The 12,589-nt window shown below is 45.1% G+C and overlaps 1 protein-coding gene across 1 annotated transcript; it reads right to left on the bottom strand.

The window, feature by feature from the left end:
• Positions 1–5,491: 5,491 nt before the first annotated feature.
• Positions 5,492–12,377, bottom strand: TNFRSF14 (TNF receptor superfamily member 14). The gene is given in 7 exon segments (XM_056865325.1): positions 5,492–5,593; positions 6,346–6,362; positions 7,699–7,898; positions 9,277–9,367; positions 10,420–10,575; positions 11,247–11,372; positions 12,185–12,377. Coding segments are annotated over 7 exon segments (885 nt in total).
• Positions 12,378–12,589: the final 212 nt, after the last annotated feature.

The raw sequence follows: 12,589 nt of genomic DNA, 5'->3' as shown, positions 1-12,589 counted from the left end.
AACTGCAAAACCCCCGCTGTTGCCTCCGCCCCCCTCCCTTTAGACAGCTTTGCTCCCCCGCCCCAGTTTAGGATGCTCCTTGCTTAGGATGCTCCTTGCATCAGCTGTCAATCCCAGCCCCGCCCCGCCGGCTTCAGAACAGCTGAGGGGACACGCCCCTTCTCATGCATATGCATAGGCACGGGGCCAATCAGCAGTGGGAGGAGGCTCTGCCTGTCGAATGAGGACGCGGGTAAGGGGAGGAGGAGGTGATTAAAAACCTGGGGGCAAAACGGGGGCGGGGATAGTAGAGATTGCAAAGATTTCCAGAGATTGCATGTGTAGGGGGAACTGCAAGCTCTTTTTGCAGGAGGGAAAAAAACAGGGGCAGTTAGGGATATGCTGATTCTTCTGCTAAATGGACGTAAGTCTGACATCAGAAACCACAATATTCAAAAACCGGTGGGAGAACATTTCAACCTTCCAGGACATTCTGTTGCAGATTTAAGAGTAGCAGTCCTCTTACAAAGGAATTTCAAAGGGAGATTGGAAAGAGAAACTGCTGAATCACAGTTGATATTCAAACTAAAGTCAATGCACTTACCTGGGCTGAATAAAGACCTTGCATTCATGGCTCATTGCCAATGCTGATTTCTCCACACCCATCTCTCCCCTGGACAGCACAGACTCTTCTGCATACCACACCTAATCCCATCACGCCTGCTGTTCACATTTACATGCTGTTAACATTTACATACTAATGCTTGTCTGAATTCACTCTCCTCTACTTAAAGACAGATGGATTCACATTCTAGCTGTATCTGAAGAAGTGAGCTGTGGCTCACGAAAGCTCATACCCTACCAGAAAATATTTTTGTTAGTCTTTAAGGTGCTACTGGACTCTTGCCCTTTTCTTCTTCAGCTAAGGAGAGCGTGCACATTGCTAAAGGTTTTTTTCTTGTTAGCTGCATTTTTTTTATTTGGCAATGACCTGTTTTTTCAGTTATTGGAAAACAAGGGGCCTGGGGGTTTTTTGAGCGTGAAGAGGGAAAGACAGCTAACTGTGGTTCTCTGCAGAGATACTACCTGCCAGTTCTGGGTCGGGAAATACCTGGAGATTTGGGGGTGTAGCCTGAGTTGGGTGGGGTTTGGGGAGGACAAGGACCTCAGTGGGGTATAATGGCCTTCATTGCCTTTCAGCCCCTCCTTTTTGGCTCCCACAAAAAAAGCCTTGTTCTGCTAAAAACTGAAGCTAGGTGGGGTCTTTCGTTTCCCATGCACAAAAGTGTTCTGACTCTGCAGTCCGCTGAAAGGGAGAAAGGAACAGGTGTTCAGATACGAATGATGCAACGCGGGGAGGGGTTTCCAGGAAAAGCTTAGGGGCACTCGGAGAAGTAAACACCAGATCAGGTGCAAACAGACACCAGCTGTGGCCAAAGCAGAGGAGAGCCAGGGCCGAGGATGGTTCTGCGAAGCATTTAAAGAGCATGCCAGATATTCTGAATTTTGAGAGAGAGACTTCATTGCAGGCCATGAAACATCCATTGAAAGTGGCAAACGGATCTTGAACACACGAAGCTGCCTTCCACTGAATCAAAACTGTTGGTCCATTGAAGTCAATATTGTCTAGTCAGACCGGCAACAGCTCTCTGGGGTCTCGGGCTCTTTCACATCACCTCCTGCCTGATCGTTTTAGCTGGAAATGCCGGGGATTGAACCTGGGACCTTCTGCATGCTGAGCAGATGCTCTGCCACTGAGCCATAGCCGGTCCCTTGATCTTCATTTGGAAACCTGAATACCGGAGAACACACAGTTCCTTTGTCAATTTTGACTTGGTCGACTCACTTATCTCTTACCATATTTTCATCCCATCCACCCTCTAAACAGCCCATAAGCGTTTCTCCATTTTATCCTCGCAACAACCCTGCGAGGTGGAAGAAAGAGCGGCTGGCCCAGGGTCACTCAGGGTGCTTCGTGACAGAACTAGAATCTGAACCCAGGGCTTCCCAAGTTTAACCACTGCACCACTTGGTGCTGTCGTCTTTGCTCCTTCTAATTTTGTAGGTCACACTACAATTTTGTAGGTCACACTACAATTTTGTAGGTCACCCGATCAGAGATTCCACTCCTGTCAAAGGTCCTTTGCCAACCTCATTGAACAGCCCTGCGCTAATAATTAACAGGCTGCAATTAAAGCGATATGATCCTTCAAAAGGTAGTTTTGACCCTTGTGCCCACTATTCTTCCTCGGAAGGACATAGTTCATTCCTGAATCAACCTCTCCCAAAGCGGGGTGGGGGGACAGTTCTCTGCACTACCAATTTAACCCTTGTAGGCACTTTACCTTCATGGCCCAAGGTAACCCGGTATCATCAGATCTCAGAAGCTAAGCCATGTTGGCCCTGGTTAGCATTTGGATGGAAGACCACCAAGGAAGTCCAGGGTTGCTATGCAGAGGCAGGCAATGGCAAACCACCCCTGAACGTCTCTTGCCTTGAAAACCCTACAGGGTCGCAATACGTCAGCTGTTGCTTGACGGCAAAACAACAACACCAAATTGTTCAAATGCAGTATCCACACGATAAGGAGCCAACGAAATACTATTCATGTGCACGTATTGTATGTAGAAGTAACAAGGCCTCTTTCAAAAACGTCAGGTTCTGTACCGTGGTAGTTGAGGGTTTTTTAAATAGCTGTTTATTTGTTTTTATTTTCAGACTTATAACCCGCCCTCGCCAGGACACTGGCACAGGGCGGGTAACATATCGAAGCATAAAAACATTAAATACAAATAATCGCTAATAAAACCAAACAACAAAACTCCAAAAACCCCTATATTCCCGTTCAAAGGGGAGGGCGAGGCCAGTAAAGATGACATCCGCGGCTGTCCTCGGTTGTAGGCCTGGTGGGAAAGCTGCAAAAGCCCTGGCTCTTGTCAAGGACAGCCACATGCTCTTAGGGCCAGGGATCACCAGCAGATTCTCGTCAGACGATCTTAGTATCCTTCGGGGGGTATACCAGGAGAGGCAGTCCCGAAGATACGAAGGTCCCAGACCGTGCAAGGCTGCTTTGTCACAACACATGTCCGCGCTCAGTTATTTTAATGACAAATGTTCCCATGGTATATTTATACATATATAGAGAGAGATAAAAAGTTGGTTAACGGAAATTCATTTTTGGTCTTCTGGAGTTCTCCATGTTCTTAGGGGCTGAGTTGTCCACTATTATACCAGACTCAGCACCTATACGTGGCTGGGGCAGTGTTGGTAGACTTGAACTGGAGCACGGGGAGGTGGTAACCAAATGCCTTCCTTTCTGCCCTCCCCCCCCCAAAAAAAAAGAGCTTGCCAAAGGAGGTGTAGACAGAAAATTGGGATCCCTCCCATTTAAAAGATGAGAGTTATGGTAATAATGCTCAGGTATTTTATGACAGAGAGCCACAAGCAGTTTTTGCAGAGTTGGAATAGAATTGGAGGCCATCTGGTTTAATCCTCCACTGGGGGGGGGGTTGTTCCTCACCAGCCCAGACAACAAAATATCTGGAAACAACAGGTACAATGTGAAGAGAGTTGGTTTTTATATGCCGACTTTCTCTACCACTTAGGGAAGAATCAAACCATCTTACAATCTCCTTCCCCTCCCAACAACAGACGCCCTTGTGAGGTAGGTGGGGCTGAGAGAGCTCTAAGAGAGCTGTGACTAGCCCAAGGTCACCCTGCTGGCTTCGTGTGGAGGAGTGGGGAATCAAATCTGGTTCTCCAGATCAGAGTCCACTGCTCCAATTTTATGGGGGGGAAACATTTCCAGGATGCAGTTGGCAGCACCAACACTGAAGGAACATAGAAAACACATCGCTCCAAACACCTCTCCACCTCTGCTCAGTCCCCATTAGAGAGAATTGCAACAGGTGAGACTAGTTTCGGGGTCTGCATGAATGAAGATGCTCTGATTGTTCCAGGAGACGGAACTTCTGCCCACCCTGTAACCTAGCTACTCTTCTTTACACTGACACCAGTGATTCCCTCTGTGGAGGTGAAGGGGCAGGCCATAGAAGGAGACGTAGAACTCACCTGCTGGCAGGTGGAACATGACCCTGGACCCTTTCCCTCCCTTTGTGAGGCATCCAAGTCTTGGCAGGCTCAGTGTGGCATTTCCATCTAGGGTCGCCAGCCCCCCCCCCCCCGGCCACTGAAAGGGGATGGGAGATATGGTTGCCAGGTCCAGGTTGGGAAATCTCCTGGAGATTTGGGGATGGAGCCTGGGGAGGACAGGGACCTCAATGCCGTAGCGTTCACCCTGCAACACATCCATTTTCTCCAGGGGGACTGATCTATGTCTGGAGATGAACTGTAATTCTGGGGGATCCCCAGGTCCCACCTGGAGGCTGGCGTTGCTATTCTTATCACAAAGGCAATGGGCCCATGACTCCTAACACTACCAACCTTGTGGCCTGCCCCTTCCTGTTTCCCGGTTGCCTGGGCAACCAGGACCACACGCCTAATGGTCAAGTGGCCCCTTGGAATGGGCTGAAGTTGACTCCAAGCTGTGTGCTGGAGCCAGATCTTGCACAGTGCCCCTGGTATCGTTCTAAGATCATGGAATCATAGAGTTGGAAGGGACCACCACGGTCATCTAGTCCAACCCCCTGCACAATGCAGGAAACAATGCAGGTCAAATTCTTGCATTCAGTGTTGTACTGGGGATTGTCATAGGCCCTGATACGGTATTTGTGGAATTTGGGCCTCCAGAGGAATTCAGAGTGCATCTAGGTAGTTTTCAGAGAGTTTCTGAGGGAGCCCTATGTAGGTGAGCTCTCGGGTGGTTTCCATGTCTATGCAGTCAACCCCTATCCTTGTATCACCTTGTAGGGACTTCCTTTGGCAGTGTATAGCCCCTCAAAAGAAATGACAACACCCAGAAACAATCAAGCTAGTTGCCATATTAAGGGTAAAGGTAGTCCCTTGTGCAAGCACCGGGTCATTACTGGGTCATATCCCAACATTTACTAGATAGACTTAGTTGCCATGATTACAAAACAGAGTCCCCTTGCCTCTGGTTGGGGGATATTTTGCTGTTCTCATTGTAGTGCACCTCCTAGGTCTGGAGAGGCTCCGTGGTTTTTGTCCTTCAGTCTTCTTCCAAGAACAACCATAGGCCCCAAACCAAGACTTTCTGTACCCCTTCCCCCCCCACAGCACCGAGACCCATCCCAACCGTTTTTTCATAATATGAAAAAATGATATGATTTCCCCAGCTCTGTAGGTCCCCATCTTGACTAGCGTGACTGGAAATTTGAACCTGGATCCCCTTTTCCCAGCAGCCTCGGCTTTCTTCTTCGCTTCCATATATGATTTTGCCGCCTTCTCGTGTTTCTGCTTAGTCTGGAGGACAACAAATATGTCTTCAATGATGTCCTCAAGCCTGGAAGATTACACAAAGGACAGCGTCCTTTTCGAGTAGATAGTGTAGACAGACTTGTGCATTTCCCCCAAATGCTGCCAAGTTTTTTGGTCAAACAGCTTGGTATGCCGGCTTGCTGCAGTTTTGAGTTGTTTCCTCGACAGGCTCCACCATATTGGTCTCGGACTCCGGGACACGGTAGTAGCAATCTTCCTTTTAAAACAAGCCCCCCCACCCAAAAAAGATGTCATCATACTGAATAAATGAATTAATAAGAGCTTTGCATTAGGAGGAAATCCTCAACTAAGGATGAACAAATGCTCCCGATTTAATTTCTTTTTATATTTAAGGTTTCCCCCCAATAATTTTGGTGGTCCGCTTTTTTCACTCTTGGTTTTCTAATGTCGCTTGTATGGTCAATTCCCATGGAACGTTTTTTAATATGCCAGTTATATGGTATTTAAATGTGCCATGTTCCTCATGAATGCACAGATAACATTGAAACGATGGACACATTCAACGGGAGGAAAACGTAGTATATGGAAAACCTATGTTGAAGTAGGTTAAAGCAGCAGGAAAGATAAAGTTGATATCATGCCTATTTTTGAATTCAGAGGATTTTTCAAGACAATCTCCTTCAAAATGGATTTCAGTTCTAAACTACACAACCCGGTGGGAGGGGCCATATCCCTCACTGAATAGTTAATGGATATATTTAAAGATACTGGTTTCCATGAAATAATTCTGGAAATTTTAGTTTGGTGAGGGCTGCTATTCTTCATTGGAGATCCCTAGCCCCCTTCACAGAACGACGAGTCATATAAAGGAGAATGAGTTAACAGAAGTTTCACTGACCACACATTCTACCAAACGTCTGCCACGCAGCTGCATTAGATAGGTGGTGGAAAGAGGGGAAAGAGAGGGTGAAATGGGAGGAGAGTATAAAAACAAGCCTAGGCACTCACCTCTTGCTTAGCAGCAACTGCAAACAGAAAAAGAAAGCTTTCTGAAAAAGCAACACTATTTATTTCTTTATTTATTAGATTTATATAACCCGCCCTCCCCAGCCGAAGCCAGGCTCAGGGTGGGTAACCACGTTTAAAACCAGCCATAGGCATAACAATAATGCATTCCAATTACAACAATAAAACAATCATCAATTATTAGGACAATCCTGTGTTTATCAAGATCATTTGTATATAAATTTTATTCTTTCTGTAATTAATGTTTCCTTTATATACTTACTAGTCCTGTACTGTAATAATAAAGAACTGAATAATCATCAATTATATTTAAAACAACAGATGGTGCAATAAAAGTACTTCCGCTGAACAGTTTGCAGCCAAAGAGACTCCACAAATTGCAGGTTAATTGACATGAAATAGGGGGAAAGGTAGGGAGGCCAGCAAGATGACATCCACGGCTGCCCTCACTTGTAAGCTGGGTGGAACAGCTCCATTGTACAAGCCCCGTGGAACTCTTTCAGGTCCTGCAGGGCCCTGATGTTGCTGGAGGGGCGGGGAATTCCACCAGGCTGGAGCCACAGCCAAAAAGGCCCTGGCTCTTGTTGAGGACAGCCACACACTTTTAGGGCCAGGGACTGCCAGTAAGTTAGTATCTGCAGAACATAATGTTATTTCGGGTGGGGGGGGCATACCAGAAGAGGCGGCCTCGAAGATACAAGGACATTCTCACTGACTTTTATGTGTTACTGAATTTGGACTTGGTATCAAAGCACTTCATTCGATGACAACATCAAGGGGATCTTAAGGAAGGGATAAGCATGTTCATCCCTTGCACATTACACGGGAAAAGGCATGGCTCAGTGTTAAAGTATCTAATTTGCATGCAGAAGATGGGTAGGCTGAGGTAATAGGTGATATGAAAAAAGTTTTTGAGAATCAAAGTTCCCTTTATCAGATATGAGCCTTGACTGTCAAAAGACGATACCCTGAAAATCTTGTGGGTCTCTAAGCTGCTTCTGGACTCCAATCTAGCTTTTCTACTGAAAACCAAGACAGTGGGGAGGGGCAGGGTAGAAATGAATGAATAAATAAATACCCTCTGAAACTGTCCCCATGGAGAGTAGATGCTACTGCCCTTGATAGGCCAACGATCTAGCTTAGTATGACGCAGCTTCATATGTGTTCTCATACATGTCATCTGTGTGTTGAGAAATGTCCCCCCACCTTAACCCTGACATAATTGAATAAACCCCAGTATTCTTACATCCAAGAGAGGGTGAAATTGGAATAAGATGTTCCTTTCCTCTTTGTTGGGAAACAGAAGCTGCAGGTTGTATATCAAAAGGCACTCACCTGTTCTTTTGGGCTTCCTCTTTTTTCTCCAGAAGAAGTATACTACTGTGGCAACAAGCGATACACCGAAGAGGCTAGAGATTACAATTATTATTGTGGGACCGTGGCTGTCTTTGTTGCCATCTGTGTGTGTTTTTTTGCAAACGGCATCGGAAGTTGTGGTTCCTGCTTTTTCTTCTGTTTCTCCTGATTCACTGCAGCTGAAATGAAGATTAAACGAAACCAGGGAATTACAAGCAGGATTGTGTTTGTGCTCTGTGTCCAGAATCCCTCATGCGTCAATGCATGGTATCCGCTATCAAACGGAGCAGTGAGTTCAAACCTCACCCGTGACCAATTGTATTGGCCACACGCACACACACAAAAATGGCATGGGAGCACTGTCAATTAGGGCTTTGAACTGGCCAACGAAACTGACTGAAAGTATGTTGAATGATAAGAAAGATGCCCTCAATCAATTGGACAGCAGATGTCTTAAAGATGTTGAGAGCCAGCGTGGTGTTGTGGTTAAGAGCCGCAGACTGTAATCTGGAGAACCGGGTTGGTTTCTCCACTCCTCCACATGCAGCCTGCTGGGTGACTTTGGGCTAGTCACAGTTCTCTCAGAACTCTCTCAGCCCCACCTGCTTTACCTCTGTTGGGGGGGGAGGAAACTGCTTTGAGACTCCTTTCAGTAGAGAAAAGTGGGGTATAAAAACCAACTCTTCTAATTATTTTTTCCATTAAGACCTTACAAATTCACAAGCAGCATAGATTTCTAGCAAGAGGCATTCTGTCTAGTAAGAGGCATTCCTTTCTCTTCCACACAGTAAGGAATGCCGTTTCTACTATGGTGCCAGATGTGACAAATGCATTTATCGGCTAAGAGAGAATGCTGTTTTGTTTTTCAAATTGACTTGTTTTATTTATACTGTAATGTATGCTGATTAAACCCATGGTTGGTAGGTACCCTCTAAGAAGAGGCATTCTTTCTTCTCTCTTCTACAAGAGGGAATGCCTCTTCTGAAATGATCTCTGCTGCATACATTACCTAAACACAAAAAGAGGATGCTATTTTTTTCAGAACTGTTATTTTATTCATATGCAGATCAAATCAATTAATCAATCAAAACTCAGACACTTAATCATACAATTAATCGATTAAATGCTACAATCAATTCATTCTAGCAGTGACGAAAATAATACCAGATCTATCCCAGATCTTTTGGTTTACTCGAAGTTCTCTTCTAGCAAATTCTAGTAATTTTATTGCCTGTATGGAGGCCTCAATGACATTAAATTAAGGCACCATGATTGAGTTCAGTTCTGGGACTACGTTTCTTCATCCGTAACAATATGGATGTGAAATAGATTGTTTGTTAGACTTCTAGCCCGCCCTCAATCCCCGGCAAGCCGGGCTCAGGGCGGGTGACAATGAATGATACAATAAAACAACAAAACCATATACATCTATACTTAAGCTATTAAAACCAAAATACACATTATACCATTGACAATAAAACCAGAAATAACATAGAAGTTAAAGTGAAGTTAGGTCAGCAGACAGCACTGATGGAAGCCAGGATAATAGATGCTTACTTGGTCCACGATTTGCAAGAGAAGGACATTGCTTCTGTTGAAAAGGTGCCAGGCGGGCAGGGCGCATACTGGGTATCGGTAGTTTCTGTGCCTAGAGCAGAAGAAGAAAATTGAAAAATGTGACTCTGTCGATAAACTAATAGCAAATAATAGGGTATCAAAATTAATTATATACAATGTGTTAGCATAATCCAGATGTAACTATATGGCTTGTTAGTAGTGCCCCTAATAAATGTATAATGTAGATTTATTGATTTACAAATAACACGTAATTTGACGAGGGGAATGGATGAGAAGAAAATTATGTGAAAACAGAGAATCACAGGTTTGATTCACAGGTTTGATTCATATAAAAGATGCACACTACACTAGTGTGTCATCACAGAGCAGAGATGTGCCAGTGTGGTGCCTTTGGTTGCCATGGCACCTGCTGACACCTTTCCTGGTGTGTCAGACACCTTTCCCACCGAGTTGTGTCAGAATTCCCAAGGTCAGAGCGTCATACTAAGGTTTGGGAGTTTGGGGTCCAAATCCCTGCTCCAACATAAAAGTTTGCCGCCTAACTTTGAGACTGTTGTTCTCCCTCAGCCTAACCTACCTCACAGCATTGGTGTGAGAATTAAATGAGGAAAGGAGACCTGAGCATGCCATCCTAAGCTGCTAGAAGGGGAAGAGGAAGAGAAGGGGTTGATTTTTATATGCCAACTTTCTCTACAACGTAAGGAAGAATCAAACTGGCTTACGATCACCTTCCCTTCCCCTCCCCACAACAGACACCCTGGGAGGTAGGTGGGGCTGAGGGAGCTCTAAGAGAGCTGTAACTAGCCCAAGGTCACCCAGCTGGCTTCATGTGTAGGAGTGGGGAAACAAATCCCGTTCACCGGATTAGCATCCGCCGCTCATGGGGAGGAGTGGAGAATCGAACCTGGTTCTCCAGATTAGAGTCCATCGCTCTTAACCACTACATCATGCTGGCTCTTTGGTGGAAGGATGGGATAAAAATGCATTAGGTAGATAGATATCAAAAGGGGATTTTCTGGTTGCGACAATGGGTATGAAAAGATCTCCCATAGCCAAAAGTGAATTTTACCAAGGAAGCGTCCACATTATTATGGTGCGGAAGCATAATTACATGAGTCTTACCAGCCTGTGTCACCATATAACCGGGTTGGGCGACGGTGTGCTTTTGACATGAGTCACAGTCTTCAGAAGTAAGATGTGTGCAGTAATAACCTGAAGCACATGCACACACTGCGTTCTTGGTATAGGTGCATCTTTCTTTAATAGTCAAGTTGGATCCTGGAGGGCACAATTAAGAGCCAATGAATATCTACTAAGTTGTCTGTCCAACTATAGGTCCTGGTACCCTACTATCAACCTGCTAGTAATATCTGGACAAGTCCGCAACTAGTCTGGAATGAAGGAGCCATTTTTTGGAAGCGGAAATCCATCTTACTGGTGCCAAGAGACTGAACGGCACCACAGAAGTGGTTGCCTCATTGTCTAAAACCAGCAGAATAATAAACAAGGTTGCTGTGAATTGGCTGAAGAAGAGTTGGTTTTTATACCCCGATTTTCCGTGCCTTTAAGGAGTCTCCAAGCGGCTTGTAATTGTCTTCCCTTCCGCTCCCCACCACGGACACCTTGTGAGGTAGATGGGGCTGAGAGAGTTCAGAGAGAACTGTGACTAGCCCAAGGTCACCCACCAGGCTTTGTGTGGAGGAGCGGGGAATCAAACTCGGTTCTCCAGATTAGAGTCCACTGCTCTTAAGTGTTGAAGACACCTTGCCTGTTTCTCACTGATCTCAGATGAGGTAAGCCCAAGTTTGAGAGACTGGAACAACCTTGAAGTGCCCTTCCTTTGAGCAAATTGTTGCCACCTTCATTATTGCCTTTACCTGTTTATACACCAGAAGAAAGAGAAATTCCAGCTTAGGACACATACATCCTTCACCTTCTGTTAGTATTACCTGAATCGCAGGTTCGACATGAAAAGCAATGTGTCAGACCATGTGGATGATCTGTGTATGTCCCCTGCGTACAAGGGAGGCAGCTTGTACTGGAAGAAGAGGTGCAGTGTTTGGAGACTCTGTATCCTGCAAGAGATTCAGATGGAGCTATTAACATCGTGTAAGGAGGAAAAATTAGCATTGGTACTTTAAGAAATCAGCAATCGAGTACCAGTAGTGATCTTGGCATTGCAGAGGGAAAATGCCCCTTTAATAAAAAATGTGCAGCAATTCACAACATTGTAAGCCACCACGAGCAAGTCTGAAGAGGTGGCATAGAGATATTCCAAATAAATAAATAATAAACATTTGGTTGCGCGTCCCAAACAAAAAGCATCTTCTAAACTACAAAAATGGGTACACCTGATGCATATCAACATGGCATCCCCCCCTCACTTGGTAAATTCCCTGAAGAGTCAGTTGATCTTTTGTCAAAGAAGCTCCTACTAGAAGATCCTCAGGTTACGCTCCAAACTGCCAAGTTCTGCGCTGCTGCTATTAAAATTCGCAGGACTTTATTAGAGAATGATCTTTAGAATATTTTACAGTTTTATCAATTTTAAGGTGATAATTTTAACCAGGGGTTGTTTTTATTGACCTTACATCTTTATCTGTGATTCTGCGGCGCAAAACTATTTAGTCTGGGAATTTTGATGTGTTGGAATGTGATCGGTCAGTGGACCGTATTAATAAATTTGATTTGATATCAACAGGGCAGACTTAAGTTGGGCTGAGAGCCATTCTGTTTTCCCAGGGAACGTAAGGAAGGGTCCCAAGAGAATTCTCAGTATCCCACCAACTACAGTTCCTGCGATTCTGTAGTCGCGGCCAGTAAAGTGATACCAGATGGAGAAAAGTGCATAATGTCTAGAGAAAGAGGGTCAGCCTTGTTTACATACCTGGGCCACACATAGGACAACATTCCCTGTTAATTTCGTACTCCCCGTCGAGGCAGGCTTCCAAGCAGAGCAGAAGTGTTGCAAAGATTTTGCTGGTGAAAATCTGCCAAAAGAGAAGAGAGGAAAGAGACTTTGTTCGGGCCAGACCCAGCTCAACTTATCTCTCCAGTCCTTCTTGACGGATCCATTTCATCCCAAAAGAAAGGAAGGGGACTATAAAATTGCATCCAGAGGATCTCAGGTCTTTTTAGTTATGACACATCCACCCTTAGGAAATCCATTTGGCCGCCTCCCAATAAGCCTTCTGAAGGGATTTAAAAACCTCCCTTTTCAATCTGCTCTTCCTGAACGGGCATAAACATAGACTCTCCATAGTTTGTCTCCTGTGATTTTTCTATAATCTGT

This window comes from Euleptes europaea, chromosome 19, assembly GCF_029931775.1.
Source record: "Euleptes europaea isolate rEulEur1 chromosome 19, rEulEur1.hap1, whole genome shotgun sequence".
NCBI classification, from domain to species: Eukaryota; Metazoa; Chordata; class Lepidosauria; order Squamata; family Sphaerodactylidae; genus Euleptes; species Euleptes europaea.
This window is presented reverse-complemented; position numbering and strand designations above follow the sequence as displayed.